Consider the following 27,133-nt stretch of genomic DNA (forward strand, 5'->3'; position numbering starts at 1 on the left):
TTAGAAAACACTTGCGTCTTTCTGTCTTTCTCTTCTTCTTCTTCTTCTTTAATAAACACGCTCTTTTCAGCTATTTTCCCCCTTTTTTCTACTCTGTTGCACAAAATACCTCTATTTCACTAACGTCATGAAAAAGGATAGTCAAACAACAAACACAAACATAGTCCATCAACAAGATAACAAGCAAAATGAAGCAAATATTAAAGAGAAAACATTGTCTGTTTCCAAATCAGATAGTGTTCAATCTTCTCATACTGCTCAATTGATTTCTGAAAACAAGAGTCCGGTGATTCAAGAAAAGAGAAGGTGGGATGAATCGTTTACTGTTGCAGAAAAGAAGGAGTTGGAAGGAAACATTGTGAAGGCGGCAAGTAAGTTTCTTTTTTAATAATATTTATTGTTCTTGGGCTTATGCGTTTTCTATTGCTAGAGGATAATGATGGTGAAACATATGTTACGTTACAACAAGAAGAGTTTATCTTGGTAAATGATGAAGATAAAAGTCAGGAAGACGATGAAAGTCAATGTAAATTATATCACATGATGTTGCTATATTTTATGACTTACTTGTTTTATTATAGACAGCGATGAATCAGGAACACGGAAACCTGGACGAAGACCACTGCCAGACAAAGACCTTTCTGATGTAAGAAAGATGTAGTTTTTTGTGTAAGAAATCTAACTTTTTTTAGTGTGATCAAGACCCAAAAGTGAAGAGAAAAGTTCAAAATCGAGCTGCTCAAAGAGCTTTTAGGGAAAGAAAAGAACGTTACGTGAAAGAGTTAGAGATAAAACTAAAACAAGTTCAAGAAAACCATTTGGTTGCCATCACACAACTCATTCAAGAAAATCACAGATTGAGATCTTTTATCTTTAAATTAGAAGTTGAAAATCATGCGCTCAAAGGAATTCCATATCCTTTAAACTACACAGCGTCACCACCACCACCTCGTGAGAGCTTAAATAATTCACCATACCCAAGCATTGCGCCACTCTTGCCTGCTCTATTTGCTCCTTCTCCACTTCTTCTATCAGGAGATACAGATTTTAATTCAACTATAGATAACATCATGTTGCATGCTTCGACTCCTACTCCTCCATCTTCCACCAAAAGCCAACAAGACAAGCCCAAAAAGAAAAATCCGATTAAGCCAAAACTTTCTACCCAACCACTGGAGTACACTTTTGCGATCAGTACTCCTGCATCACTAAGGCCCACAACAAGAAATGTAAATAAAGAAGATGAAGAGGCCATGAAACCTGTTCCACTATATTCACCTGACAATCTTCCCATCAACTCACTCAAAAACAGCTGTTCTGTCACTTCCAAAAGTAGTCAGGGATCCATCACGGATGATGAAGGTGATAACAAGAGTGATGGTCAAAAACATATGCAGCAACTTAGTTTGGGCATGCTCAGTTGTCATATTGACGTGGAAGGTCAGCGGTTTTGTGAAAGGCTTTATAGTGAAGTCTGCCATGAAGCCTTGGATCGCTTGTTGAATGAACCCTTGTTTGATTCAATGGGTAAACTTAACTTATCGGTGGACCCTGTAGCACTGATTGAAAAAGAAGAGCCCAGAGAGAAAAAATTGCTGACGGCTTCAGAGATTTGGTATATACTCAATCGACATCCCCGATTCAAAGAGTTTTCAACAGACAAGCTGTATGAGCTTGTAAAGAATTTGACAAAATACTCTGATGATGGGCCTATCATGGAAGAAAGTGATATGAAATACATTTTGTTAAAAATGGAAAAGGGAAACCTTTAACTTTATTTATTTTATAAAATATATAGTAACTTTATTTTGTTTTTCTAATGTATACAATACTTGTAAAAAGTATATCTTTTTGTTCTTAATCTCTGTGAGCGTGGTTATCCTCAGTGTTGTTAGCAGCAGAGGAAGTAGCAGCAGGAGCAGCATCGTTTCCAACACCAAACATGTTAGCAAGGCCACCTAAAGGATTTTCAGCAGTAAAAGGTCTAGCCAAGTTTCCTTCAGGAGCATCACCCCACAAGTGAATTAAAGCTTCCTTGTGAGTCAAGAGGTTCTTGATGGGCATGAGGGATTGCATCAAAAGAGGTTGAGTAAACTTGAATTGCCAATGCATCAAAGAGATGATGAAGATAGAGGTCACAGTAGATTGGATGAATTGCTTGACTTGGTCAATGTCATAATCGCGAATGGTAGTAGAGATTGTCTCAGGAGCCGAGGGAGCAGGTTGACCAAAGCTAGGTTTAGATGGAGGTGAATAAGTCAAGACAGTGGTGTCTACAGATAGATTGCGTAAGTTTTGTGTCATTTAAAAGCAAAAAGTATAGTCCTTACCATTTTTCTTTTTAATAATAGCAATCAAACCATAGGCAGCAGCAACAACTAAGGCTTGAGCACTGTAATAACCAATACGAGCCATTGTCAATACGTCAGGGTCATTCCAGTCAACTTTCTTTGCCAACTGCATACAAATTAAAAGGAAGCCAATGTTAAACATTGGGTTTGTGATTATGCTTGGAGAACCCATCTTTATTACGAAAAACAATAGAGAAAGAAAAAAAGAGTAAAGATGGAAGAAAAAAAAATAATTTTAACTTCAACAGAAAAAGATGTAGTCGCATTTCATTGGTGGACTTAATTTTTTGGTGCTACCCTTTTTATCATGGAGCTCATTGTTTTCTTGCTGCGAATGTGCTTATTATTACTGAAGATATACTTGTATCTATTTGAGTTGATGTTGTGCTATTGATTAGATGAGAATTAAACAAAAAATCAAAATCTATGCGATTTGTCCACATTCACAGATGTCTTTTTCAATTGAATAATCGTTTGAGATGATTATATTCTTCTAAATTAGGTCTTGTATGATATCAAATACAATTGCTCTTGTCCTTTTTCTGTAAAATGTTTTTTTTAGTAGCTTGTAACACTAGTTAAATAGAAGGAACAAAAATATATTTTTTTTATGGGACAACCTAGGTGGAAACTGATTTCTAAGCAAACACATCATTGTTGGAAAACACCAAAGCAGATTGGTCAGGAACATTGTTGATTTTTATACAAGCGAGACATGTGAACGTGCTACGTATTTTTTAATCAGAGTACTTTTTTCTTATATAAATTGGCCACTGTCAATGTTCATTTTACAGAGATTAACAAAATTATCAATTCTCTCTGTGTTTATAGTGCTTATTAAACTAAAAAAGAAAAGAAAAGAAAAGAAAAAAGAAAGAAAGAAGAAAAGAAAAAGAAACTGGATTCAAAAACAACATAGCTTTATCCAGAAAAGCATAATATATTTAGCATCATATTCCTGCAGTATAAGCTGATAATACATAGATATCTTTCCAGATGTAAAGCAACAACTAGAAATGTCTATAAGCCCTTTCTTCTGTTTGAGAAAATATGGTTTGATATGTTTGAGCTAAATACACTAGAGTAAGGCTGATAATACCATTATTTATTTGAATTTGAGTCAATTGCACCATATATTTAAAACATCACCGATGATATGACACAGAGTGTTCAATCGCCTGTGTACGATGCCATGAACAATTCGACGCTATGTGCTCATCTGTTTTTAACCCTTGATTAGGCTTCACTTTATGCTCTGTCAGCTCTTCGGTATCAAAGATTGAAGAACTGTGTACACAAAGTTTTCAGAGTGTATTATCATCAATATATCTAGCACTTCTTTTACACAGAGCCAATCTTCAATAACAATTTCCATAGATTTTCTTTCAAAAGAGGATGTGAATATAAACCTTTGAATTTCATATGCCAAAACAGCTGTTGTGTTTTGAATTGTATTTTTTTGATGTAGAATTTTTGGATTATCTGCCTTTGTTCAAAAGTAGATAACTATGTATAATAGTTATAATTAATAACGTCAAATAACTTCAAGGATAATTAATCTATTTCATAGGATGGTCTTGGTATTTGCTTCATGCTTTAAGTTTCATACTGAAACACCAAATACTTTCAATAAAAAGATAGAACTGAATTGGAGCAAATATGCACTTTTTTTTTTGTATATTCTGATACGAGTATCTTGGTAAACGTTCTTTTTTTTAAAAAAAATTCATCCATGTATTTATTATATTTAAAGTATTAACAGTTACCCTACATTCCATAGTCCTTGTGTTCTTCAACTTGAATATTCGTATTTTCAAAGGATTTACAAGCAACTGCCGCCTCCGTAGCTTTGTTTGCTAGTATTGTAATGAAGGATAGTGATTAAGAATATATATCATATAAATAAATACATGGAAAAATTACCTTTTGATTTGCATTAAAATTAGATTTATTAAGATATGCAGTTTTACATTTCATGTAGCATGGATAAATAAATCTATAGAAAGCAATTCGTAATTTACTTCTTCAGTACGAGATCACATAGATTTATTATAATTTTATAAGAATATGAATCAAAGGGATCGCATCTAGGCTTATATCTTACAAATCCATAATTTACAGTCACTTATAATTCTTATAACCTTTCAATAGAAGTAGGACCAAATGATTGCTTTTATTTTAATCAAGCATTAACTCTTCTATTACCTTTTATAAAAATAACTCTCACCAACTGTCAGATGCTAAGTTAGAACCTCTAAAAATTATGCTGAATCCATTAACAGAATATTCGCCAAAAACATTCAACTTTATAACCATAGCATTATTCCTCAATAAGGATAGCTTCAGTATTTGCTCTCTTTTGCTAATTCAATTTCAGCTTATTCTGCAGTGAAATAAGAACATGCTCAGTTGCCCTGAGTTACGTCACTTTGTTTTCTGTATTTTTTTTCTTTTTCTTTTTCCTCACACTTTCTTCTTTTTCTCTTTTATTTAAAAAAAAATAAATGTCTGAGCAAACAGCTTTAGAATATACTTTACCTGGTATATTACATTATTTACAAACAGAGTGGAGAAGATTTGAAAGAGAAAAAAATGAATGGACTATTGAAAGAGCTGAACTCAAAGTAACAATAGCAATAGCAACTATTTATATGTTTAACAGTTTTTATTAGGCTAGGATTGCCTTATTGGAAGGTGAAAGAAAAGGCATTGAAAATACTAAACTGGCTTTGATGAAAAGAGTAAAGATGCTTGAATATGCTTTAAGACAAGAAAGGTTGGATATAAAAATAAAATGCTTTGTGAATCTTTACTCAATCTACGAATGATATTTAGGAAAAGGTATAACGACAATAACAACGATAGCAATAATAAAGAAGAACAAGAAGTTACTCAGGAAAATATGTATGTACTTATGAATTTGTATAAAGACAATGAAAACAATATTGAATTATTAATAATTTAGTCATAATACAGCTTCTTCAACTATTGTTACGCAAGAGGATAATAAACTAAGAGAAAGAAGTAAACAGCTATTGACATCGTAAGTAAAAATAAAATGGATAAAAAAAAAAAAGACTCCTTAACTCCTTTCTCACTTTTTAACTCTCCCCTCCTCCTTTTAAAAGATGTCTTGAAGAGATCAATTATTTAACTTCAATTCCAACCAAACTTCCACTTACAAACGCATTATCATCCTATAATACAGCAGATACCAACAGGTTATTAAGAGCAGATTCCTCAAAAAAAGCAATAAAACGAAATCAAAAGCCAAGTATTCAACGAGATCCAAGCCTTAAGAGAACAGCGAGTCCACCCAAAGAAGAAGAGGAAGTAGAAGTACCTGCTAATGTAGATGAAGTAGCCATGATGAGCAATAATAATAAATCATCCGATAACAATAACAGCCAAGAAATTGTAAGAAGCAAAAACTGATAACAGTAACTAATGTGCGTGTATGTAGTCTGCAGAAATCCAAGAAAAGTTTCATTTATCAGAGGATAAAGTAATGAAATTGATGAAGAATGTTAATAAAGAATCAAAAGATAATAATTTATTAGCTGGTGATTTGGATTCAAATAAAGTAAAAGTCAATTAACTCAAATAAAAGCAAAGAACTGACATGTGTCGATTGTTGTAGATCGGACAAGTGGCAGAAGACCGCCACCAAGAGCAGAAAGTATGGAGAAATAGAATAACGATTAAAGGGTAACAGGCAAAGAGAATATTTTTTTTTTTTTTGCTTATCCATATGATTTTAGACATCTTGATTCGGTAAGAACAGTTTGCTTTCATCCAAAAGAAATGATGGCTGCTTCTGGATCTGATGACGGAACAGTAAAGATTTGGAATTTAAAGCGACTTGCAGGCAAAGATGGGAAAAAGTAAGAAAAAAAAAGGGGGGGGGGGCTAAAAGCAAATTTTGACCAACTTTGTTGTATTTTAGAGGCGCTTTTGAAGAAGCAGATCCAAGTATTACCTTTAGAGGACATACAAATGTAGTGACATCGGTTATGATATCTGATTCACAAAACAGAGTGTACTCTGCTTCACTGGATTCAACCATACGTGTCTGGAAGATGCCTTCAGAAGACTGTGGACAATTTTCTCCTGTTGGTAACGAACTGAAAGAAAAGCAAAAAAGATATAATTGATACTGATTCTATACTAGATCCTTCATTGAATCTTGCAACTTATGTTGGACATACAGATGCTATTTGGGACTTTAAGCTTTCACCTTTTAATAATTTATTAGCTTCAGCATCCGCCGATGGAACGATAAAGATATGGAATACACAGACTACTGGAAGTTTATTAAAGAGTACACTGACATTTGATGGTATACTATCTTCAGATGAACTACATGACAAAAGAGGTAAGGATACAAATGCTTAAAAGGAGAAAAGGGGCTCATGTACATTTACAAAAAGTATCACCAACATCTCTTGATTTTTGTCAATATGATGATAATAAACTTACTGCGTCTTATTCAAATGCCAAGATAAGGGTGTATGATATCGAGACTGGACAAGTTGCTGTTACTTTGAAGAATAGTGATGAAACATATGGTAATATTGCATCTATGATCACAGTATAGCTCATGATATTATTTAATAGATAACACAAGACATACACAGATTAATTGTATAGTGACACATCCCACACTGCCATTAATCATATCGGGACATGAAGATCGTCATATTAAAGTATTTGATATTAAATCTGGTAACAAAAAAGATGCCAATTTGTTATCCATCATGTACTTATTGTTATTAGGTGAATGTATACAAACACTATCAGGTCATTTGGATGCAGTGACAAGTCTTGATATTGACTCGATTGGCAATACTTTAGTATCAGGAGGTTTGCTTATCACAAGAAATAATGGTACATGTACTTATTACTATTGTATGTAGGCCATGATTCAGCAATAAGATTATGGAACTTGAATACTTTTAGGAACGAACAAGAATTTTCTGCTCACAGACGAAAAGGTGATGAAGGCGTATTGAGCGTCAAGTTTCACAAAAGTTACCCTTGGATGCTAAGTGGAGGAGCGGACGGCATCATTAAATTATATCATTATGGACATTAATTTATTCAAAATCTTTAAACATGATTTGATTTCCATCCACATTATTTTTAAACAAGTAATCTTCATTAAAACCACAACCTTCCAATTCCAGCATGGCCTTTTTGTTTGCCGTATTTTGACAATCACCAAATTTGCCAGCGAAACCACCGATGGTTAAATCAGAAGCAATCACTCTGTGACATGGGACAGGTAAAGGACAAAAGGGATTTAAGCGAAGTGCCTGTCCGATGGCTCGAGGAGCAGATTTTAAAGTGTCACTGAGCACTTTGTATGAGGTCACTTGTCCCTTTGGGATTTGAGCCACTAGATCATACACCTTGTATTGAAAGGGTGTTACTACTTTACCATTTTTATAATTAATGAATGTTTCCCTTTCTTCTTGTGTTGTTGGATAATATATTTTAGCTAAATGAGATCATTAGCTGTTGTGTGTGTGTGTGTAGGTGCTATGAACGTTTGAGTCTATTTACTATGAATGTCTTTATTGTTTGCAACAAATGTTTGTTTGATATATTTTTTTTGTTTTATCTTTATTTTTTCTTTTATGATTGCAGGCATTTTTAATAAAATAGAGAGGAAAAGAAAAAGAGAGACAAAAAAAAAAAAAATGCTGCGCATAAAATATGCTTTTTATAGTTTTGTGCAAAAAATTCCCATCAAAAGGTATGAAAACGATTGTTTAATTTACGATCGCGCTCTTTTTTTATGATATTTATACAATGGATGCCATCTCAAAAGGTCAATGGTGAAGGCTTCTTGACCGTTTTTTCTAAAAAGGTTATCCTATTCAAATTACCCTCTTGTGAATCAAAGCCGCGTCTTTTTTTTTTTTTTTTTTTTTCTAATTTATTTGGTGAGTTTGCTTAACAGAGAAATTTTATGCCAAAGATAAGATGAAAAGAACTCACTTTTATAGCCTTTGATTTGCTTATACGTTAATTATGTAACACAAAGTTTTTGATCAAAGAATCATAACCACAAAATGAGTCGTGTCAGTAAAGAGAAGGGAAGGTGACAAGGAAAAGGTTGTGCAGACAATTATTATTGTAAATAAGAAAAGATGCGGTCGGATAAAAAAAAAAGTTCTCAATCAGACCATAATTAGACAGCTGAATAGTCATACAAGTTTAAAATAGAGTTAGAGGAGTAGATAAAAGTGCTTGTGGCATATTTAGTAAGGATACGGCAATAGCTTTGCAGAAAGCTTTGAATGAAGAAAAAAAAAAAAAAAAAAAAAAATCAAAAACCGAATTATTTTCTTTTCAGGTTTACAGAGTATAATAGACCTTGTTGTGATGGTTGATGACAAATATCAGCGTTATAGATCAGTCTTATCTTTAGAGCGATCTTTATTCACAAATGTCCATTTACATTTTAAAAAGATTTAAAACTATTTCTTTCTATTGTCTTAGTATCCTATACATGCTGTACTAAAGCAAAAAGATCAATTGGAATAGTGTGTATGTGTGTTTTGCTTGTCAGCCTTTGTCATAATAGTGTCCTGGTAGTCTCATGAAACAAAATAGAAGGAAATTTTTACATTTTAAAAATTATTTCAAGCCCTTTTTTTTTTTTTTTTATTTTATTTTTTTTTCCTTTAATGTCACAAGTTTTACCGATTGATAAAAAGCAATTACGTGCTTGTTTATTATGTTCACTTACAAAGGTTTAATTTTATATGCTAGTTTGAGTTGTTTCTAAATTGTAGAATAGAATGCTTCTCAATTTAGAGCGAATGGATGTGAAAATTGTGAAGAGATATTACAGATGAGAGGAAGTATGGATCGTGTGATGGAATGTACAAGCTCTAAATTTGAAGGGTGAATAGAAATAGGGAGAGAATAGGAATGCAATGATTTATTGAATCTATACGATAGATGCATAGCAATGATGAATCCAAAAGAAAGTTGGGTTGGTAGGTGGCAACGTATAGGTAAGATGAGTCGATGAGAATAGAGAGAGAGATATTGATGATGTGATAGATAAATTCACGAGAGGAATATATGCAATTCGAGTTTATGGTAGAATACCTGAAGATGTAGAAGATGATTTAGCAAGACGTGGTATTCCATATAGACCAAGAGATGGAAGTATAAATGATTAAGAAAACAACAACAACAATAATAAACAATATTTTATTATAAAAAACAAATTGTTAACAGTGAGCAGGCTCAGTAGGATGATGATGATGATGATGATGATGATGATGATTGACGTTATTCTTATTGTTATTATTCATAGTAGTAGAAGTAGTGGTAGTGGTAGTAGTAGTAGTAGTAGTAGTAGTATCACCAGGATGCTGCTGCTGCTGCTGCTGTTGTTGTTGTTGTTGTTGTTGCCAAGTAAATAATGAATTATTATTAGATTTATCATCACGAATGAAATCCACTAGAGCAAAAGGTTCAGGATGCATAAAATGAGGAGTGACAGATTCGTCTGTGTATCTGGTGGATGATCCTCTTCTTTCATGTGTTTTTTTATGTTGTGTTAGGTTATCTGATCTTGAGAAAGCTTTAAAGCAGCCTGGAAAAGTACATTTGAAGGGTTGTTCATGTGTATGAATCCTTGTATGCCTCTTTAAATGTTCTAATCGTCGGAATCTTTTATTGCAGTGATCGCATGCATGAGGCTTTTTTAATTCTTGTTCTTCATAAACAAAATTCACTTGTTTTGGTGGTGAAGGAGTAGGTAAAAGAGGATAATGATGACCATAGTTGTAATCTGGTGGTGGCATATGAAAACTTCTTTCGTCTTTAATTAAAATATCTTGTTTTTGTTTATATGCCTTCTTTTCATGTGTACGATAATGTGCATGAAAATTATCGGACCGACTGAATCGTTTTCCACAACCTGGATAAGAACAGACATGAGGCCTTTCACCTGTGTGAACCAACATGTGTCTTTTTAGATGTTCATAGCGTCTAAAACTCCAAGAACAATCTGGAAAATTACATGCATGTTTATTTTGTTTGGTTGGTTGTTTTCTTGTGTTCTGTCTGGTGGTGGTGGTGGTTGTGATAGGAGGAGTAGGAGTCGTGGTAGTATTGGTAGGTGGTTGAATAGAAGAAGGATGATTGACCCAATGATGTTGATGATAATCCATAGAGTATCTATAAGAGTAACCAATCTCTCTTTTATCAAATGGATGTTGTTGAGGTAGTGCGGGTGTAAGTGGAGGTGAAAGTACAGGTTCTGAATGTTGACCAGAATATCTTCTTGTCAGTGGATCAAGGCAATAATTATTGTTATTATTCATCATAAAAAGAAGAAAAAGATTAGTTTATTTTTTAAGGAAAAAAAAAAAGAGGGAGCTTTTTATAGATCCTTTTATGGTTATATTGAAACTATTTGACTTCAACTGCTTTTGCATAAGATAGATTCTAAACAAATCTTGTATGCTTAATCCCAAAAAAAAAAAAAAAAAAAAAAAAAAAAAAGCAATCTCCCTAAACTCTAAATTTCTTTTTTAAAGAAGTTCTCCTTAAATCTACTTTACTTGCATATCAACAGAGTCTCGTCATTTTCAGTCACGTTTTTATAGAAGACAATGATTCCATACTCCTTATTGTGATCTACTCTACTTCACCTTTAGCTTACAACAACTCAATCTCCTTATTAAAAGTCCACTCTCCTTGAAAGTCACACATACAACGCTCAAGAGCTGAGTGGATTAATCAGCAATTCCAACCGATTTTATTTTTTCTTCTTCTTTTCTACAAACAGGATGTATCCACCTCAAGTGACAAAAGAAGAATTGAACGAGTTGTTAACAGTGGCAATAGACTGGGCCCTTGCTCACGGTCTTATTGTACGACCATCCTTTGAAAATACATTGTTTGTAAACAACCCGGCTGTTACTCATGCCCCTTTTGCCCTTTATCCAACCCCTTTCCCCCGTAAAGAGTTTGAAAAGGCAAGAAGGTTACAACAACCTTGGAATACTTTAATTCATAAAATGAGTCAAGATGATCATTTGATTGCGGAAACGATGGAAACGTAGGTTGGACTCTATTGTTTTACTTTACTGATGTGTCTATAGTCTTGCCAATTTGGATGAATTTACAAATCAATTATATCAAATTTATTTAACAGTGAAAAAAGAAGGTATCGCACAGGTAAAATAATAATAAAAAAACAACAAATCATGATCTCATCAAGGAAATAGCCTGCTAGTCTTGGCCTTCATCGTAATGATTATCTGTTACATGTTCAATCCGATGCGGATGCATCCACCGCTCGTATTCAACAAGTCGAATTCAATACAATCTCAGCTAGTTTTGGCAGTCTGAGTGTAAGGACAAGTGAACTTCATCGGTAAGCAAAAGAGAGGATGAAGAGTGTGAGATATTGATGAAGGATAGGTTTCTGCTGTCGACACTGAAAGGATATGGAGGAAATCAGATCGGGATCGATCAATTACCTGAAAATGATGCTATTCAATCCTTTGCGGATGGATTGGCTCATGCATGGAAACTGTATGGAAATCCCAGGTAATTGACCCGCCCTTTTTATGATGATTATTGTTTATATTAAAATAGGATACATTTAGTGCACGTATCGCGATGATTATACAACCTGGTGAACGTAATGTGTTTGATCAACGTTGGATTGAATATACTTTACAAGAACGGTAAATAAATAATATTAAAAAAAAAAAAAAAAAAAAAAAAGATAAAAATAGACTGGTCTTATTCATTGTATTTTCAGCCACGGTATATCACTCATGCGTCTTTCACTTGAAGACATTTATTCTAGAGCTAAGCTTTCTCCTGATAACAAGGGATTGATTATGTAATTTTATTATCATCCTCTCTCTCTCTCTCTCCTTACCCATTCTTTTTTTTTGTAGTGATGGATATGAAGTTGCTGTCACTTATTTCCGTGCTGGTTATGGTCCTGAAGATTATCCTACAGAAAAGGCAAGTGAATGCATGTCTTGTTATTGTTTATTTATATTTTTTATAAGGAATGGGATGCAAGATTGATGATTGAGAAATCATTATCTATAAAATGTCCAACGATTGCATATCAACTGGTTGGTTCCAAAAAGGTACAACAAGTCTTGTCTGTCCCTGGTTGTTTAGAACGCTATGTTACCAAGGAGGCAGCTCAAGAAATGCGTGCATGTTTTGCAGGTTTATATCCTTTAGATGAAAGTAAGGAAGGGATCGCTGCTTATGAAATGGCACTTGAAAAACCGGATGAGTTGGTGATGAAACCTCAAAGGGAAGGTGGTGGACACAACATCTATGGTCAAGACATCTTGGAGGCCTTGAAAAAGTTGAGTCCAAAAGAGAGAAATGCGTACATCCTGATGGATCTCATCCGTAGTCCTCCACTCAATAATTTGATGATACGAGAAGGAAAAGTGATTGAAGGTGAAGTGGTGAGTGAATTGGGTGTTTATGGCATCTATTTAAAGTAAGCCCTCTTCTTTTGTTTTGTATTTTAAATCTAATGTTTTTTTATAGTGACGGACAGGATGAGATTGTCAATTATGCCGGTGGTCATCTATTACGTACAAAGGCTATCACTACTCGTGAAGGTGGTGTAGCCGCTGGTTTTGCTGTTATTGATAGTCCTTTATTAGTAGACAAATAAACGTCATCTATCATTTCAATCAGGAGATATCAAGGAGGCAGGACAATGAACAGAAGCGCGCCCACTCCCCTTTATACATCATTTCCCCCCCCCCCTTCTCTTCATATAAATCAGGATTTAAAGCTTGTTGAGATGAATTCAATGTTTTAAAAGAATATCGGCTCACTTTATAGATTAACTTACAGTAGAATGTTTAAACCTTAATTTAAAAATAGAGGAGAAAAAGTGAGGGAAAAGGGAGAAAGAGAGTGAGGCACACGAGGTTTGGTTTTCATCCACTTTTTATGAGCAGACTAGACCATAAGACATGTCCTTCTGATTGATATCACAAGTGATGAAGCAAAGACTGAGCTGTTTTAAAGATTCATAGTAAAATTCTAGATGAACATAGACCCTTTCTGATGGCCCTACATAGATCGAAGAGGTAAGATAAAGGGGGGGAATAAAGGGGAGAGAGAGAGAGGGGGGGGATAGAAAGGGAGTCTAGGGAAACTAGGGATGATAGTATAGCTTACGTTTTCATAATGTGTAAAAAGTAATTGAATTCTTTTGGTTAAAATGATTGAACAAAGAGGTTGAAAATAAATAGATTTATGATCTGCAAAGATAATAAAAAGGGGGGCAATACCTATTTCTCTTTATCGACATACTTGGCAGGAATGGGGTCTTCAGTTTGTTAGATGTAAAATAAACGGTTCACTTGAGCGTATTCATGTTACAAGCATACCGTATGTTGTTCATCGATTTCAATGTGTTACGTTTTGAACAAGAAAGCGACATTCGTTATCAACCAATCATATTTGATTTTCGTACTAAAACGGGTGGCAAATACAACAAAGGGGTTTCATCTTTTCCTCTTTCTTTTCTTTCCAAAACATTACTCAAACTATCATGGTAGGTCAAAGACATCCTCAACTCGCTTTCTCACATTCATTCCCCCCCCTCTCTCTTTATTTTCTTAGGCTGACCAACTTACTGAAGATCAAATTGCTGAATTTCGTGAAGCTTTCAAGTAAGTCTCTTTTCTCTTTCTAAAGGTTATACTCACATTCATGTAGTCTCTTTGATAAAGACCAAGATGGTTCTATTTCCACAAAAGAACTTGGAACTGTTATGCGTTCCTTAAATCTGAATCCTACTGAAGCTGAGCTTCAAGATATGGTAAAAGCACACACAGTGGAAAGGCAGGCTTAATCCTAGTTTATTATAGATTAATGAAGTCGATAGCGATGGCAATGGTCTAATTGACTTTCCTGAATTCTTGACCATGTTGGCAAGGTAAACCATCTTGGATTTTGTTTTTATATAAAAAAACAAACAAACTAAAAAGTTTGTTTATTCTGACTTTAGAAAATTAAAAGAGACTGACTCTCAAGAAGAAATCGAAGAAGCTTTCAAGGTGTTTGATAAAGACGGTAATGGGCACATCTCTGCTGCTGAGTTACGTCATGTCATGACTTCTCTTGGTGAGAAAATGAATGAAGAGGAGGTCGATGAAATGATCCGTGAAGCAGATGTAGATGGTGATGGGCAAATCAATTATCAAGAATTTATTAAAATGATGGTAAGTCTTTTTGGTTCGATATCTATTCTTAACTTTATTTTTTTTGAATAGATGTCTAAATAAATCTGAATTAATCCTCGCGTTGATTCTTTTTTTTTATTTTTTTTAATAAAGAGATTGGCATATAAACTAAACTGCAATGTTATATGTTTTGAGATATTCAGCACGGTATTGATTATCATCAGCTGTTGGGCCTTTTTTTTTTAATGATGCGTTAATACTTTAATAGGTTAAATAAACGATACACTTACGATTAAGAGGTGTCCAGACAGGATCATCCTTAAACAATCTCATGGCTTTGATATAATTGTTTTCATCTGTAGTAAAACGATGATAAATACCAGGTGGCTAGTAAAAAAGTGTTACAATGCATTCATCATCAGTTCATTTTTATATACCAAAATGATCATGTCTCCCTTTTCCATTGCAATACGAATCCAAACATCCTTTTCGTCACGAACATCAAAGTATCCAGTGCCATCTAGAATGTATCTGATTTCTTCATCTTCATGAAGATGTCTACACAAATAAAAATTAATCATAAACTCACTACCTCGGCTTATATCCTTCTTGTTTACTCGGCAAAAAAGATTTGGAGCTTGTCTTCATAAATAGAACCAAAAGAAGCAGGAGATACTTCAATCTATGTCAAAATATAAGAAATAAAACACATGCGCACGCAAACAAAAGACTTACGGTATCTCGGTGTTTATAGTCTCTTTGCTTTGAAATTTCGTCAATGCGATCAAGAGCATCCGCACCGTCAATTCTCCAATACAACACACCAAGCTTTGCTAATTCGTCTTGTGATTTTTCAATACCAGTGTCGTGAGCAGCTCTTTGGTCAGCCTTGCTTTCACTGTCATACACATAAGCTCTCATGTTCAATGCAGGGATTTAAATTATAACAACAAAAAAAAAAAAAAAAAGTTTCTTTTGTTTATATAGTTGTCTGATTGGACAATTTTTTTTGACTAAGCTCTCCGTGTTACCATCTCGCGTGTAATCCAGTTGAGCAATTTTATTAAGAAATTACGACTATTAAATATCACCTAAATCCAATTCATCATACTTTGGTCCTTGCCAATCACTGCGAGCTGATTGTTCTTTACGATTTTGTAAATGTAATAAAGTAGAACGGAAATGACGACGGACATATTCTGAAATAGATCCTTGATGCTCAACCAGTGAAGAAGAGTTGGATGTAGGAGGATGTTGATCTGGATTGTCCATGTTGCTCAGATTAGTATTGATCAAATCAATCAATCCATTCAAATATTTCACAGTCACTGCTTCGTTGCCCTTTTCAAAATAATAAACATATCGATTGAGAATCTCAACAAACAATTCCACGTTAGTAACAGGATCCATGCAGCTGTCAGCAATCTTGAGTGCCTTTTGAAGACATTCCAGAGCACGTTTTCCATCCCTAAACAAATCTTTTTCATTTTCGTCCAGGGAACGATCCGTTGCCCACCATAGATGTGAGGAAAGATAAACTCCCCGGCACTGATCAGGCTTCTTCAACAGCTTGGAGCTGTGAAGGGCTGCCTTTGTGATCAAGGTATCATAATTATCCAAAGAGAACACACGCGTTTGTTGAAGTGCGCCAATGATACATGTGATGGCTTGGAATTGGGCCTTTGATTCGAAAATACTTTCTTCATAAATCGTAAAAGCTTCCACAAAAAATTCGTATGCAATCTCTTCAAATCCACACTCATCTGCACTTTGGCCTGCCAAGAGGAACAAGTGAAGACAGGTATCAGCACATTCACACTTGTTGTACAAGGTTGAAATCACTTGATGAATAAAGCGAAATAGTGCAGATGTTTTCTTTTCCCAAATTTCATCTTGCACTTCTTGTATCTTGTAGCGTCTAGCAAGCTTCACAGCAGATACAATCAGTGGAGGGAATGTATAACGAATTCTGTCACCACCATCCCCAAACTGTTTTCTAGCAGCAGATAACAACTATTCAACAGGTTTAGTTTGTTATCAGGACAAACAATAAAAAAATTACCAAAAACTGTGTATCCTCATTGTCGGATCTAAACATGTGAATCATCCTAGCCATCAGCCCTTGTTTTTCTATATACTCTTCTTGCTCAAAGCTCAATTCATTTTGTTTTTGACGTACGCCATAAGCAGGCTGAAGTGTAGCAGCAGAGACAGGTGCATCTTTTTGATCACGTAACAAGACATCACAAAGATCAAGGATACCGTGTACATCTTCAGGGATATCAATAATCGTCGTATTCTTCAATATACTCGTAACAATCGAATAAGCAACCGATTGGCGTGTGCTATAAGGCTGAAGGGCTAACAAAGGCTGGTAATTAGCCAGGGCCAATAAGGTAATAACGGAGCTATAATGTTGTATAGGGGCTAACAACAAAGACAACAAGTTTGCTTCAGTGGCCTTGGAATGAAGATCTGGTAAATCAGAGAATTCGAGCACCTTATCTTTGGCGAAGGCAAGGATCTGGTCAACACAATCCAATTTTTCAGGATAACAAGAAAGTGAAAGATTGATGAGTGAAACTAACAAGGCTGTCAAGTCTTGTACAGTCATGTCAGGACGAGCCTTCACAAGTTCTACAATTTGGCCCCAAAAGACGACAAATAATTCAACATCTTCAGGGATGCCGCGAACCTTTCTAATCTCGGCATTTTCCTCCTCTTCAGCCTTTTCCTCTTCTTCGACAGCCACTTCTTTTTCTTCCTCTTTTTCTGCTTCGGCTCTTTCTTCTGTGGCCTCTTCTGTGGTTTCTTCGGTAGCACCCTCTGTACTTTCTTCGATCGTCTCTTGTGCTTCTTTTTCTATGCTTTCTTCTGCGTCTTCTTCTCTTGCAGCCATGTCTTTATCAGAAGCAACGTCTTCAGTTGCCTTGGCACTTTCCTCTTCTTTGCTTTCTTTCATATTTTCATTTGCTACTTGCTCCTCTTCCTCAAGTGGAAGACCTTGCAATTTTCGCTTTCTAGCATCAGCAATACGACGAATCCTCTCTTCTCTCTGTCTCTTTGCTTCATTGGGTTCTTCACCTTCAGCTTCCCGAGCTGCAAAGGCGGCCAGTCGATCAATCAAGGAAATAATGATTTGTTTCACATTTACTTTAGGATGTAATTGGGCAGTTGCTGAAAGGAAAGGCTCCAAGGTACGAAGATGGAAATCATCAGGGAACACTTGGGTGATAACTTCCATAAGATATTCTTGAGCAATAACATCACGGCAGCTCACTGCTTGATCCAAGATACCAGGAAGAATGTCCTATTGAACCAAGCTTAGTATACACACGAATTGTTTTTTCTCCATGCATGCTTGTACCTTTTGATACATTTTAAGATCAACACCATCAAGCTGACTGAGTCTAACAAGGTTTGTACCAACAAGAATACGTAATTCTCTACGCTCAGCTTCGCGTTTCTCACGATCTCTTGAATGGCCTTGGTGTTGCAAACGAACCCAGAGCTTATTCATTTCAGTAAAATTGGTCAAGATGAAGTTGATTGATTCATATACATTTCCTTCGGGTCTATTGTTCCATCAAGTTAAAAGAAAACCATAGGCCTTATTTTTTTTTTTTTACCCTGAACCTTCTCCTACTGGCAAGTAATCGCGAGTCATACTGCTAAGATAGTATCTCAAGAACAAACCACGGATAGGGTGTTGAACACCTCTTGTCATTTCCATCATATCTCGCATAATCTCTCGAACAGGAGCGTCAGGCATACTCATATAAGCTGAGCCGACAGTGATCATCAGATAAAGACGAGGTACAATATTGCCAGCGTATTGTACGAGTTCGTAAAGGTCGGCAAGGTGGTGACGCCCTGAGGTATGGCCTTCGGTTAAAAAGGCCGTCAAGTGTCGCATAGCATCAAAAATAGACATATCTTTTTTAAAAATAAATTGGCTTGTTCTGTTGTGTTCGATCTGGTATACTTACAGAGCTCATAGTAATTTTTAGGGGTCAAAGAAGAAGTTCTTAACTCGCCCAACATGGTTGAACAATGTTTCAAGCCATCCATCAACTTGTTGTTTTCCTAATATTTCCCCAGAGAGAGAGAGAGAAAAGTTACAATCGTCTTTTTCCTTTTGTAATGTTTTATCTTTTTTTTACCAGGCATTTTTTCATTTGATGAGCTTGAACTTTACAAACATTCAATATCTCATCCAAAAGCTTTCCTTGGTCTTCAGCAGGAGAAGGACTGTAATAGCTCATTATGAATGGGTATGTATAAAGGAAAAAAGGCGGGCCTTTTTGGAGTGTGAAAGTAAAATGAGATTAAGTCGGCTATTTAATTTATTTCCACACGTCATTTCATAATGCAAACTCTTGGCAAATCTGTGGTTCATTGTTCGTGTTGCTTGTATCTTGCAGTAACAGAGTCCTGTTTTTTATTATTGTTATAATTTTTTGTAGAAGAGCATGATTTGCTCATTTCAAGGTATACTGATTCATAAAGGGCAATAAATAAACTAACGTTTAAAGAGCGAGCTGTTACATTACAATAAATAGACTAAAATATTTAATGAAAGCGTGCAAAGTAAAAATAACACTTATTCCTTCTATTCAGACATTAAACTTTTTTTTTTTTTTTTTTTTTTTTTTTACACAAAGCTCATTGTTGTACCCTTTTTTTTTAAAACACAACCAGTGATTTCAAATACAAGTTTTTTCAATGTCTCTTTAAGGCATTTTAAAAGCCTTTAATCTGTATAATTCTCAGAAGAAAAACTAATATTGTACTCGCCATTATGCCTCCAAAACTAAGTTAGAGGTAATTCATTCTTACAGTTGTAGCACATAATGAAAGTATTTTAGTTGGAACACATTTCTTTTTTAGATCTCAATTTATGCTATATTGAGAATTGACATATGAATAACCTTTCATACTAGATATCCAAATTGCATGACTTTATTTTTGCGAGTATACTATACCTAAACAGAGATCTATCGATTTTTATACATCATAATGCATCTTATTCCGATCCTTACTATAGAAAATGTGATACGTAAGCTTGAGTTTCATCAAAGTCTAGAGCAATTTGCACAAGTACATCTCCGTCTACTATAACGAATAAACATGAAAAACTTGTCTTTTGTATTCCTAAGCTCAATAAAGTCTGCAGCGATATAAAACTAGCTGTTTCAGTTTCGATTATCTTTCTTTTTTAAAAGAAAATGCTGTCCATATAAACGTATTTGTTTAAATAAAGAGGATTAAAGATAAAATAAACTGTTGGTTATTCGTGCTCTTCCTAAAGTCTATAGACTAATACACTTTTAAAGTACATGAGATTGTTTAATGCATGATGTTAACTGAATCCAGGATATACAGGCAAAGATAAAAATGTTTGTTTATTGCCATAATATAAGATTATTAAAATATTCAAAAACTTTATTATACTTAAAATTATTAAATTTACAACAGTTATGTTTATATTGCTACTTAATTAAAGGCTTACAAGACGATACTGGAGTTACTGGGTACAAAATTTTTGCTGATTTTATTCAAAGCATCGCAAAGGTTGGACCATCTGAAGACTTTGATGTCCTTGTCAATGTTTCTGACAACAGGGGACTTGTAAGCCATGATTCGGTGGAAAAACTCGACGTCCACATGAGGCTTGCTGAAATCCTTTGTGACAGTAATAGGATCAAGGTTTTGCAAATTTCTTCTCATTCGATTCTTCTCTTCCTTTGTTAAAGTAACCGAGAGGAGACATGCGAATAACCAGAGAACATCAGTAGATGTGACAAAGTAATCTCTTTTAGTCTCCCAATAGATGCAAGATATAGCAAACGGTGTCCTTTTCTTATCTTCGCAATTGGTCTTTCTGATCGGATGACAATGGAAGGAAAGATTTCGGATGTTGCTTCCTGGAACAGGATACTCTGTCTTGAGCGTGAATAGAACAATGCGTCTGCCCGCCTGTCGTTCCCAGCTTTGCCACTGTAACTTCATCGATTCTGTGCAGGCTTTGTCCGTTTCGAGATAAGCTTTGCCAAGGGCTGCATAACGGCTGTTGTCTTCTTCAGATACACCTTCGGCGATTACGCCTTGATTTTGCATAGGAGCAGGAGCAGGAGCAAGTGGTTTGGTAAAGTTGTTGCTTGTAAGGTCAATGATAGAATCAGTATCATCTGGAGGTGTATTTGGAGCCATAGAGCTCGGAAAAGAATTCTGCGTGGAATTGACATAGTTCTGGAAAATGGCAGGATGGGGTGGCATAAAGTTCTGGTTTATTTGCTTTTCAGGAACTGCCTGGAGATCGCAAGTGGCCCAGCTGATTAATAAATTAGGATCATATTGATACTGCATGGAGGGATCATCAGGCAAAAAGCCATTGGGACCAAAGGCTAAGCCCATGAAACTGTCGTCTAGAGATAAAATAAGATTATTAGAGAATTGAATTTAAAACTTTAGTCAGATTAGAGCAGATTTACTTTCATTCGCATTCACATCTTGTGGCAGAGGAAAAAAAGATGGAATACTGCTTGCTTCCAAGTAATCTGTTGATCAAGACACATTAGAATTATTTACTAAAAACTATTACTATAACTCACCATTGTATTCTTTTTCTGGTATATTAAAATAAGCCTGTTTGTTCATTATTCAAATATTTGCGAGTTAAAAGTGTGCAAATGGATTAAACAATGGCCTTTCTTTTATATAAAAATCAAAAGTGAAACTGACATATCAAATCATTGTGGATACATTTGCAAAATGACGTCTAGAAATTATCGTCATTTACCTAAAAAGATTCTTTTTTAAGCTTTGATATTTTAATCAATAAAGTTCATGCGAAATGCACCGGAAGCTGGCATGCGTTATTTGTCTTTACAAGAAAAAAAAAAAAAAAGAGACATAGCTTAAACTTGAACTTCCATGCCTATAGGCCAAGTTTTTTTTTAAATTGAGAAGAAATTGTTTTTGTCTTCACATGGTCTGTGCTCTACTATTCGGTTGGTTTCGAATCTATTCAGTATGTAAATGATTTAATAATAAAAAGGTATTAAGCAATTATTATTTGGAATTTGAGTGTATGAATAACAGTCTATTATCACAGAACTTGTTTATGGATCATTTTAATATGGTCCAGATCGAGATTTGATTAACATGTCAACTAGGGTCCACCCTATGAACTAAAGGATCGATCTCATGCAGAATTGTGCAACAAAGTTTAATTGACATCTGTCAACAGGTCTGTTGGATAGTAACAAAGAACGTTCAAGTTTAATCTCGGTAAATATAATTTTTATTTATATTGATTAAAAGCAAGATCGATTGTTCAAAATACTTCAAGAAACTATTTTCGTTAGATGGTCATTTATTCATTTATGTATCTTTGCAAAAAAAAAAAAAAAAAAAAAAAAAAAAAAAAAAAAGGCATACAGGTATCTTTGGTGCCCAGTTCGTGTATCCTGAAAAACCTTTTACAACACTAGAAATAACATTTTCTATAAGCTGATATTGTAAATACTCAAGTTTAATGCTAAACTATGTTTTGTCATTAAATCATGCATGATATCTTTACTTTGGTAGTAAGATTGTAGTGATCACTAGAGAAAACAGTCATACCAAGAAGAGATCAAAGCTCAAGCGTATGTTCTTTATAAAAAATATAATGTAGTTACTAAATTGTAGAATTTACAAAGTTAAAAAATCAATTTTCAAAGTTCAAAACGAGCTAAAAATTCTATTACAATAGTCCATTTAAATTTAATGAACTGCAAAGTACAGCTTAAAAGTAATTAATTATTTTAATGCATTCAGATAGCTATTGTTTTGAATATATGAGCATTGCTTCTATGAATCAAATAAGTAAACAGTGAGAGATTATGATCTATGAACTAAAGATTAACCCAAGTTGCGTATCAGACATATTTTTCATTTTTAAGTAGGTCACCCAACCAGTTATAAAAGTGCACCTGGCGTTATTGAATAATATCTACGCTCTTTGTAGACTATTTTCCATACGTTACTATGATGTTGATATAATTTTAATCATCGAGAAGAAGCTTATTACGTATTGCATTTACTTTATTTTACTTGCCCTCTTCCTTTCACATTATCTTTATAAATCTTTCTATATCTTGATCATATTTGTATAGAGCTATACCCTTGATTATTTAACGTATAAAATCGGTGAGAGCCTCTTGTTTATAGGCTTCTTGTAAATACCAAAGCTGAATGTCTACTAGCTTAGATAATATCATAAACATATTTAAATTTAATGATATAAATAGATCAAAGTAAGCACATATCACCATCTTTTAGTATAAGAAAGAATCCGAGATTTACTGGGAATATGTACATAACATGCAGCGCTTTTACAGTTTTGATTCCCAAAGATGCAATCAGTGCTGTCGATGTGAGACTATTTTACTCAAAATGACTAATAAACTATACCACACATCCATAAAAAGACATGATCAATTGCAATAGCTACATAAACGATCAACGATTGTAAGTACGTATAATATACAATGTTAATCAAGAGCCTTATATTGTATGCAATTGAGACACAACTGAATCAGTGAGACAGTTCAGTTTCAGTTTCTTTTTTAATAACAGAAACATTCCTTTATCAATCATTTTTTATCTTATGCTGTCAAAACAAGAATTGATGTTTATGGATTGATTTTCTGAGATATCATATTTTTGAGCATAAAATTACATGTTTTAGTTCAGTAATTGCGATTTTTTAAAGAAAATTCTATGACGATATTAAGAATATTATTTGATATAATCAAAGCTGCCTATTGTATCTTGTTATCTTCATAAAGAGTAGGAGCAAAGCATGAGTTCAAGGGTCATACTTTGCTTCTCAAGAATTGGTTAACATTTAAAAAGTTAGTTTATTAAATCTTGGTTAGGTCTTCTTTGCTTCACCTCAAAGACTATTAGTTCCTTAGTTCAAATGAATTGACGTTATGTGGATTATAAACTAATAAACTCTTTTTTTAAAAAAAAAGTTTTATTCGTTTAAATAGAGGATTAAGCAATGACTCTCTCTTCAGTTTAACATAGTCGTTGGCATATAATCATTATATTTATTACAAAATCAAGAAAATGATTCTTGGTTTTACATGCTGAATAAACGTCATTTTTTTCTTTTTTTAGTAATTTAAAGGTAATAGCAAAAAAAAAAAAAAAAAAAAAGCAACTGTTAAATTCAATAAATTACAATCATAAATGAAGATACATATTTGATAAAATAAAATAAAAATAGCTACATGAACATTTATTGAATCAAGAATAAATGTAGCAGTATAGACAATGGGAGACATATTAAATTACCGCGGGAATAAACAGTTGTGTCAGTATCATAACTTATTTTATCAGTCTCGTTTACATTTATTATTTGATGATGACATGTCTTTACTTGCAACTTTTCTTCTTCTCAGCAATAAAGCAAGAACACGGTTTTGTTCTATCATAGGGCTTTTAATGGATTATTTTAATGCTATACAAGTTACATACTATCTTGGAGTACATGTGTTATTTGCACGACGTACAAAAAGTCTGTTTATGCAGACATATGGGCTCTAAATACTAACAGTCAATATAGTATAATTCTATTTAGAACATTTAATTCAAAGACTAAACAACTCAATGGCGTTTAATCTAATAAAGAGACCTCAATATAAAGTGTTTGAGGTCAAGGCATATCACACGTATGATATAGTATATCTAGCAATGTCTTTGTTTATAAACGAACGTCATACATTAGCATATGAAGGTACAAATTCATGAAAAGGTATATGATTCATACACTTGTAATGCAATCTTCGTTTGGTAAATATGCGTCAGAATGAAATAGACATGACGTTACATCATTTTGTCCTAATTTCCTTTTTAGTAAATTGTCAATTCTACTGCATATAATATAAATAGCGTGGTCCTTTTTTCTGTTCCTGTCAATATATCAATTCAAATATATTTTATTAAACATGTCTTCTCCCTCAAGAACCGATGCTAAGAAAGACCAATTTGTTGGCAATGTAAAGGAAACAGCTGGTAACGCTGTTGGTAATGAATCTCTCGAAAACAAAGGCCAAGCTCAAAACGCCTCCGGAAAGACTCAAGAAACTGCTGCCAACGTCACTGATTATATCAAGGGAACTATTAACCAAGCAAGTGGCGCTGTTATGGGTGCTGTCAACTCATTGACTGGCAATACTACTGATGAAGCTGGTAACAAGGTTTGTCAAAAGAAAGGCGAAGCTCAACAAGAAATCAGCAAATAAGTCGACTTGTAATTAATTTTTATCTCTTTCATTTTATAAATAAATAACCCAAATACTAATGCCGTATTTGTATTTTTTTTTTTTTTTAAAAAAAAAAAAAAAAAAAAAAAAAACGACCCTAAACTATGAAAGGATTTATATGTGTAGTCCAAATATTTCATTTTTCAGCGTTATTAATAAAACTAGACCATATTGTGAATATGCTTTTTTTTTCTTTCAGGAATCATTAGTGAGTTTTTGAGAAGAACAAAATAAAAAAAATAAGAGAAAGGGATTTTTATTATTTACATTTCGGTCTAATATATTAAGTAAAAGGGAACAGTTATTTCTTAATAAAAAAAGAAAAATTTATATAATTTCTAACACAAACATTGTTGGTATATGTATATTGAAGAAGAAAAGAGAGTATGTATGTAAATAAATAAACATTGATTATTAGGAAATTCCAAGTGATCTTTTACTAAACTCATATACAGCATAACTAATACTGACTGAAGGTACGACTTTAAAAAGTGTTGGCCCCAATCCTTTGTAGAATCCTCTCACACCGTCAGCATGAAATGTCTTTTTGGCTGCGTCCCAGGCAGATGTGTATCTATATGGATGTGCTGGTGTACCCTGTGCTTGGAGTCTATGCATACAAAATTAGATACAAGGCCCCTTTGAGAACTCAACATGAAAAATTACCTTGTTCTGATCATATTAAGAGGATAAACACTCGAGGCACCAATCGACCCACTCACCATACCACATGCCCATAAAACTAGCACATTCGGAGGTTTGCTTTTTCCATTTTCATCTTTCTGAGCATTCATATATTGAAGATAGGTCACCTTCAATGTCTCGTATATTCCCATATCCAATGCTTGGTAAGGGAAAACACCCAACAGACTGACAGTCAACCCAGGCCAGAAACCTCTGAGTCCATTGGCTCTGTAGAGTGATTTTGCGGTATTCGCGATAATGAATCGCTGTTTAGATTTGAATGCTGCACTGTGATGACTAGACTTCTTTTCATGAATGGCGTTTGATGACATAATTCTTGTCTTTAATGTTTCTAAAGGATAAATGCAGAATTGAGCACATAGACCAGCCACACCACCAGCCACAAAACGAGCACCCACAGGAATACTGTTCTTGTCATCAGAGTGTGTGAGATCGGCCAAAATGGATTTTGCTGTTTCAAATACATAAAATTTGATGGCTGATTCGGGAACAATTTTTATCACATTCAAACCATTACCAACAAAGAAAGCGCGAAATCCGCCTCCTTGGTGGTAAATATTTTTTAAACCATTCAAAATAGCTGACTGTCTATTTCCTGTTGTATGGAGTGAAGCAGACGATGTTTGGGTGATTAGGTATACTTTCAATCTATCAAATGGAGCAGTGCATGTTCTCGAAACTGCACCTGCCATACCGCCTGCAGCCAGATACTTGTATGCATTGGTAGCGCCTTCATCAGTGTGTGGAATGACAACTTCTGCATCATGGGTAAGTTGAGTGGATGATTGATAGTACTGATAAACTTCCATTAAAGTCGTTTCTCGAGGTAGCAACTATACAGAGTCATTATAACTCTCAAGGATCGATCTATTATAAAATACTTACTAATAAAAAGTCTCTCCAATCTTGAAAATCAATATATCCGTTTCCCTCTATAACAAAAAAGTGTTACAAAGGAAATTCTTTATAATAAAATTGTTTTACCTGTGTCAATACATTGAATAAACTGAGTGATATCATCGTTTGTTACATGAATTCCTGCTGCTTTTAAAGCATTTTCTAAATCTTTTGGACGTAATTTGAAGTCACTAGATCGATTGATTTCAGCAAACAGCTCCCAAAGTTCCTTCTCCTTTTCCAACACATAGTTTCTAAACTCTTGAAAATAGATAACTCCATCATGCGCTGTATCACATTTTGCTAGTAAATCAGTCACGTATCGAGTATGAGCTGGTAGGTGAGTGAGTTTAAGAAATCCTCCCAAAACATCCTCAGCATCCAAGTATCCTCTTTTCTTGCAGTCTAATGATTCAAATAAACTTTTTATTCGAGCTTCTCTTTCGCTTGCTTTTTCATCAAAATAAGGATGTCGTGAACCAGGAATTGACTTCATTTGTTAATTCATAAAGAAGATTCTTTATAGAATAAGTAAAAAAAAAGAAAAAAAAGGATGGTGGGTGTATTGAAGCTTGTTACTACTTTAATGTAAGAAAAAAAAAAAAAAAAAAAAAAATAAAAAAAAATAGTGGTTTCA

At 34.1% G+C, this 27,133-nt stretch overlaps 13 protein-coding genes across 13 annotated transcripts; 6 read left to right on the forward strand and 7 right to left on the reverse strand.

Annotated features, from left to right (window-relative positions):
* Positions 1 to 127: 127 nt before the first annotated feature.
* On the forward strand, positions 128 to 1,336 carry RO3G_00724 (uncharacterized protein; the record flags this gene model as incomplete). The annotated part of the gene is made up of 5 exons (XM_067655315.1): positions 128 to 371; positions 431 to 526; positions 582 to 646; positions 693 to 1,229; positions 1,313 to 1,336. The coding sequence occupies 5 exons, from the start codon at positions 128 to 130 to the stop codon at positions 1,334 to 1,336; spliced, it is 966 nt and encodes a 321-aa protein (XP_067511416.1).
* Positions 1,337 to 1,857: 521 nt separating this feature from the next.
* Positions 1,858 to 2,415, reverse strand: RO3G_00725 (uncharacterized protein; the record flags this gene model as incomplete). The annotated part of the gene is made up of 2 exons (XM_067655316.1): positions 1,858 to 2,273; positions 2,331 to 2,415. The coding sequence occupies 2 exons, from the start codon at positions 2,413 to 2,415 to the stop codon at positions 1,858 to 1,860; spliced, it is 501 nt and encodes a 166-aa protein (XP_067511417.1).
* Positions 2,416 to 4,855: 2,440 nt separating this feature from the next.
* On the forward strand, positions 4,856 to 7,446 carry RO3G_00726 (uncharacterized protein; the record flags this gene model as incomplete). Its single annotated transcript, XM_067655317.1, has 13 exons — positions 4,856 to 4,975; positions 5,024 to 5,127; positions 5,187 to 5,255; positions 5,317 to 5,394; positions 5,480 to 5,768; positions 5,815 to 5,856; positions 5,912 to 5,934; positions 6,113 to 6,235; positions 6,298 to 6,467; positions 6,523 to 6,726; positions 6,782 to 6,919; positions 6,969 to 7,214; positions 7,268 to 7,446. The coding sequence occupies 13 exons, from the start codon at positions 4,856 to 4,858 to the stop codon at positions 7,444 to 7,446; spliced, it is 1,785 nt and encodes a 594-aa protein (XP_067511418.1).
* A 1-nt stretch (position 7,447) lies between these two features.
* RO3G_00727 (uncharacterized protein) lies at positions 7,448 to 8,004 on the reverse strand (the record flags this gene model as incomplete). The annotated part of the gene is made up of 2 exons (XM_067655318.1): positions 7,448 to 7,749; positions 7,917 to 8,004. The coding sequence occupies 2 exons, from the start codon at positions 8,002 to 8,004 to the stop codon at positions 7,448 to 7,450; spliced, it is 390 nt and encodes a 129-aa protein (XP_067511419.1).
* Positions 8,005 to 9,213: 1,209 nt separating this feature from the next.
* On the forward strand, positions 9,214 to 9,550 carry RO3G_00728 (uncharacterized protein; the record flags this gene model as incomplete). The annotated part of the gene is made up of 3 exons (XM_067655319.1): positions 9,214 to 9,266; positions 9,324 to 9,379; positions 9,429 to 9,550. 3 exons carry the CDS (start codon positions 9,214 to 9,216, stop codon positions 9,548 to 9,550), a joined length of 231 nt encoding a protein of 76 aa, XP_067511420.1.
* A 51-nt stretch (positions 9,551 to 9,601) lies between these two features.
* On the reverse strand, positions 9,602 to 10,705 carry RO3G_00729 (uncharacterized protein; the record flags this gene model as incomplete). The annotated part of the gene is made up of 1 exon (XM_067655320.1): positions 9,602 to 10,705. The coding sequence occupies one exon, from the start codon at positions 10,703 to 10,705 to the stop codon at positions 9,602 to 9,604; it is 1,104 nt and encodes a 367-aa protein (XP_067511421.1).
* A 696-nt stretch (positions 10,706 to 11,401) lies between these two features.
* On the forward strand, positions 11,402 to 13,047 carry RO3G_00730 (glutathione synthetase; the record flags this gene model as incomplete). Its single annotated transcript, XM_067655321.1, has 9 exons — positions 11,402 to 11,442; positions 11,486 to 11,561; positions 11,612 to 11,760; positions 11,808 to 11,936; positions 11,996 to 12,076; positions 12,154 to 12,237; positions 12,296 to 12,369; positions 12,531 to 12,867; positions 12,918 to 13,047. The coding sequence occupies 9 exons, from the start codon at positions 11,402 to 11,404 to the stop codon at positions 13,045 to 13,047; spliced, it is 1,101 nt and encodes a 366-aa protein (XP_067511422.1).
* An 891-nt stretch (positions 13,048 to 13,938) lies between these two features.
* On the forward strand, positions 13,939 to 14,674 carry RO3G_00731 (calmodulin; the record flags this gene model as incomplete). The annotated part of the gene is made up of 6 exons (XM_067655322.1): positions 13,939 to 13,941; positions 14,010 to 14,059; positions 14,106 to 14,208; positions 14,258 to 14,325; positions 14,398 to 14,611; positions 14,663 to 14,674. The coding sequence occupies 6 exons, from the start codon at positions 13,939 to 13,941 to the stop codon at positions 14,672 to 14,674; spliced, it is 450 nt and encodes a 149-aa protein (XP_067511423.1).
* A 66-nt stretch (positions 14,675 to 14,740) lies between these two features.
* On the reverse strand, positions 14,741 to 15,493 carry RO3G_00732 (uncharacterized protein; the record flags this gene model as incomplete). The annotated part of the gene is made up of 5 exons (XM_067655323.1): positions 14,741 to 14,805; positions 14,863 to 14,959; positions 15,010 to 15,130; positions 15,190 to 15,254; positions 15,308 to 15,493. 5 exons carry the CDS (start codon positions 15,491 to 15,493, stop codon positions 14,741 to 14,743), a joined length of 534 nt encoding a protein of 177 aa, XP_067511424.1.
* A 159-nt stretch (positions 15,494 to 15,652) lies between these two features.
* Positions 15,653 to 18,837, reverse strand: RO3G_00733 (uncharacterized protein; the record flags this gene model as incomplete). Its single annotated transcript, XM_067655324.1, has 6 exons — positions 15,653 to 16,585; positions 16,635 to 17,882; positions 17,940 to 18,147; positions 18,202 to 18,508; positions 18,562 to 18,658; positions 18,736 to 18,837. The coding sequence occupies 6 exons, from the start codon at positions 18,835 to 18,837 to the stop codon at positions 15,653 to 15,655; spliced, it is 2,895 nt and encodes a 964-aa protein (XP_067511425.1).
* Positions 18,838 to 20,080: 1,243 nt separating this feature from the next.
* RO3G_00734 (uncharacterized protein) lies at positions 20,081 to 21,232 on the reverse strand (the record flags this gene model as incomplete). Its single annotated transcript, XM_067655325.1, has 2 exons — positions 20,081 to 21,000; positions 21,187 to 21,232. 2 exons carry the CDS (start codon positions 21,230 to 21,232, stop codon positions 20,081 to 20,083), a joined length of 966 nt encoding a protein of 321 aa, XP_067511426.1.
* A 3,344-nt stretch (positions 21,233 to 24,576) lies between these two features.
* On the forward strand, positions 24,577 to 24,873 carry RO3G_00735 (uncharacterized protein; the record flags this gene model as incomplete). The annotated part of the gene is made up of 1 exon (XM_067655326.1): positions 24,577 to 24,873. One exon carries the CDS (start codon positions 24,577 to 24,579, stop codon positions 24,871 to 24,873), a length of 297 nt encoding a protein of 98 aa, XP_067511427.1.
* Positions 24,874 to 25,308: 435 nt separating this feature from the next.
* RO3G_00736 (uncharacterized protein) lies at positions 25,309 to 26,992 on the reverse strand (the record flags this gene model as incomplete). Its single annotated transcript, XM_067655327.1, has 4 exons — positions 25,309 to 25,504; positions 25,561 to 26,432; positions 26,485 to 26,531; positions 26,584 to 26,992. 4 exons carry the CDS (start codon positions 26,990 to 26,992, stop codon positions 25,309 to 25,311), a joined length of 1,524 nt encoding a protein of 507 aa, XP_067511428.1.
* Positions 26,993 to 27,133: the final 141 nt, after the last annotated feature.

This window comes from Rhizopus delemar, genomic scaffold (genome assembly GCF_000149305.1).
Source record: "Rhizopus delemar RA 99-880 supercont3.1 genomic scaffold, whole genome shotgun sequence".
NCBI classification, from domain to species: Eukaryota; Fungi; Mucoromycota; class Mucoromycetes; order Mucorales; family Rhizopodaceae; genus Rhizopus; species Rhizopus delemar.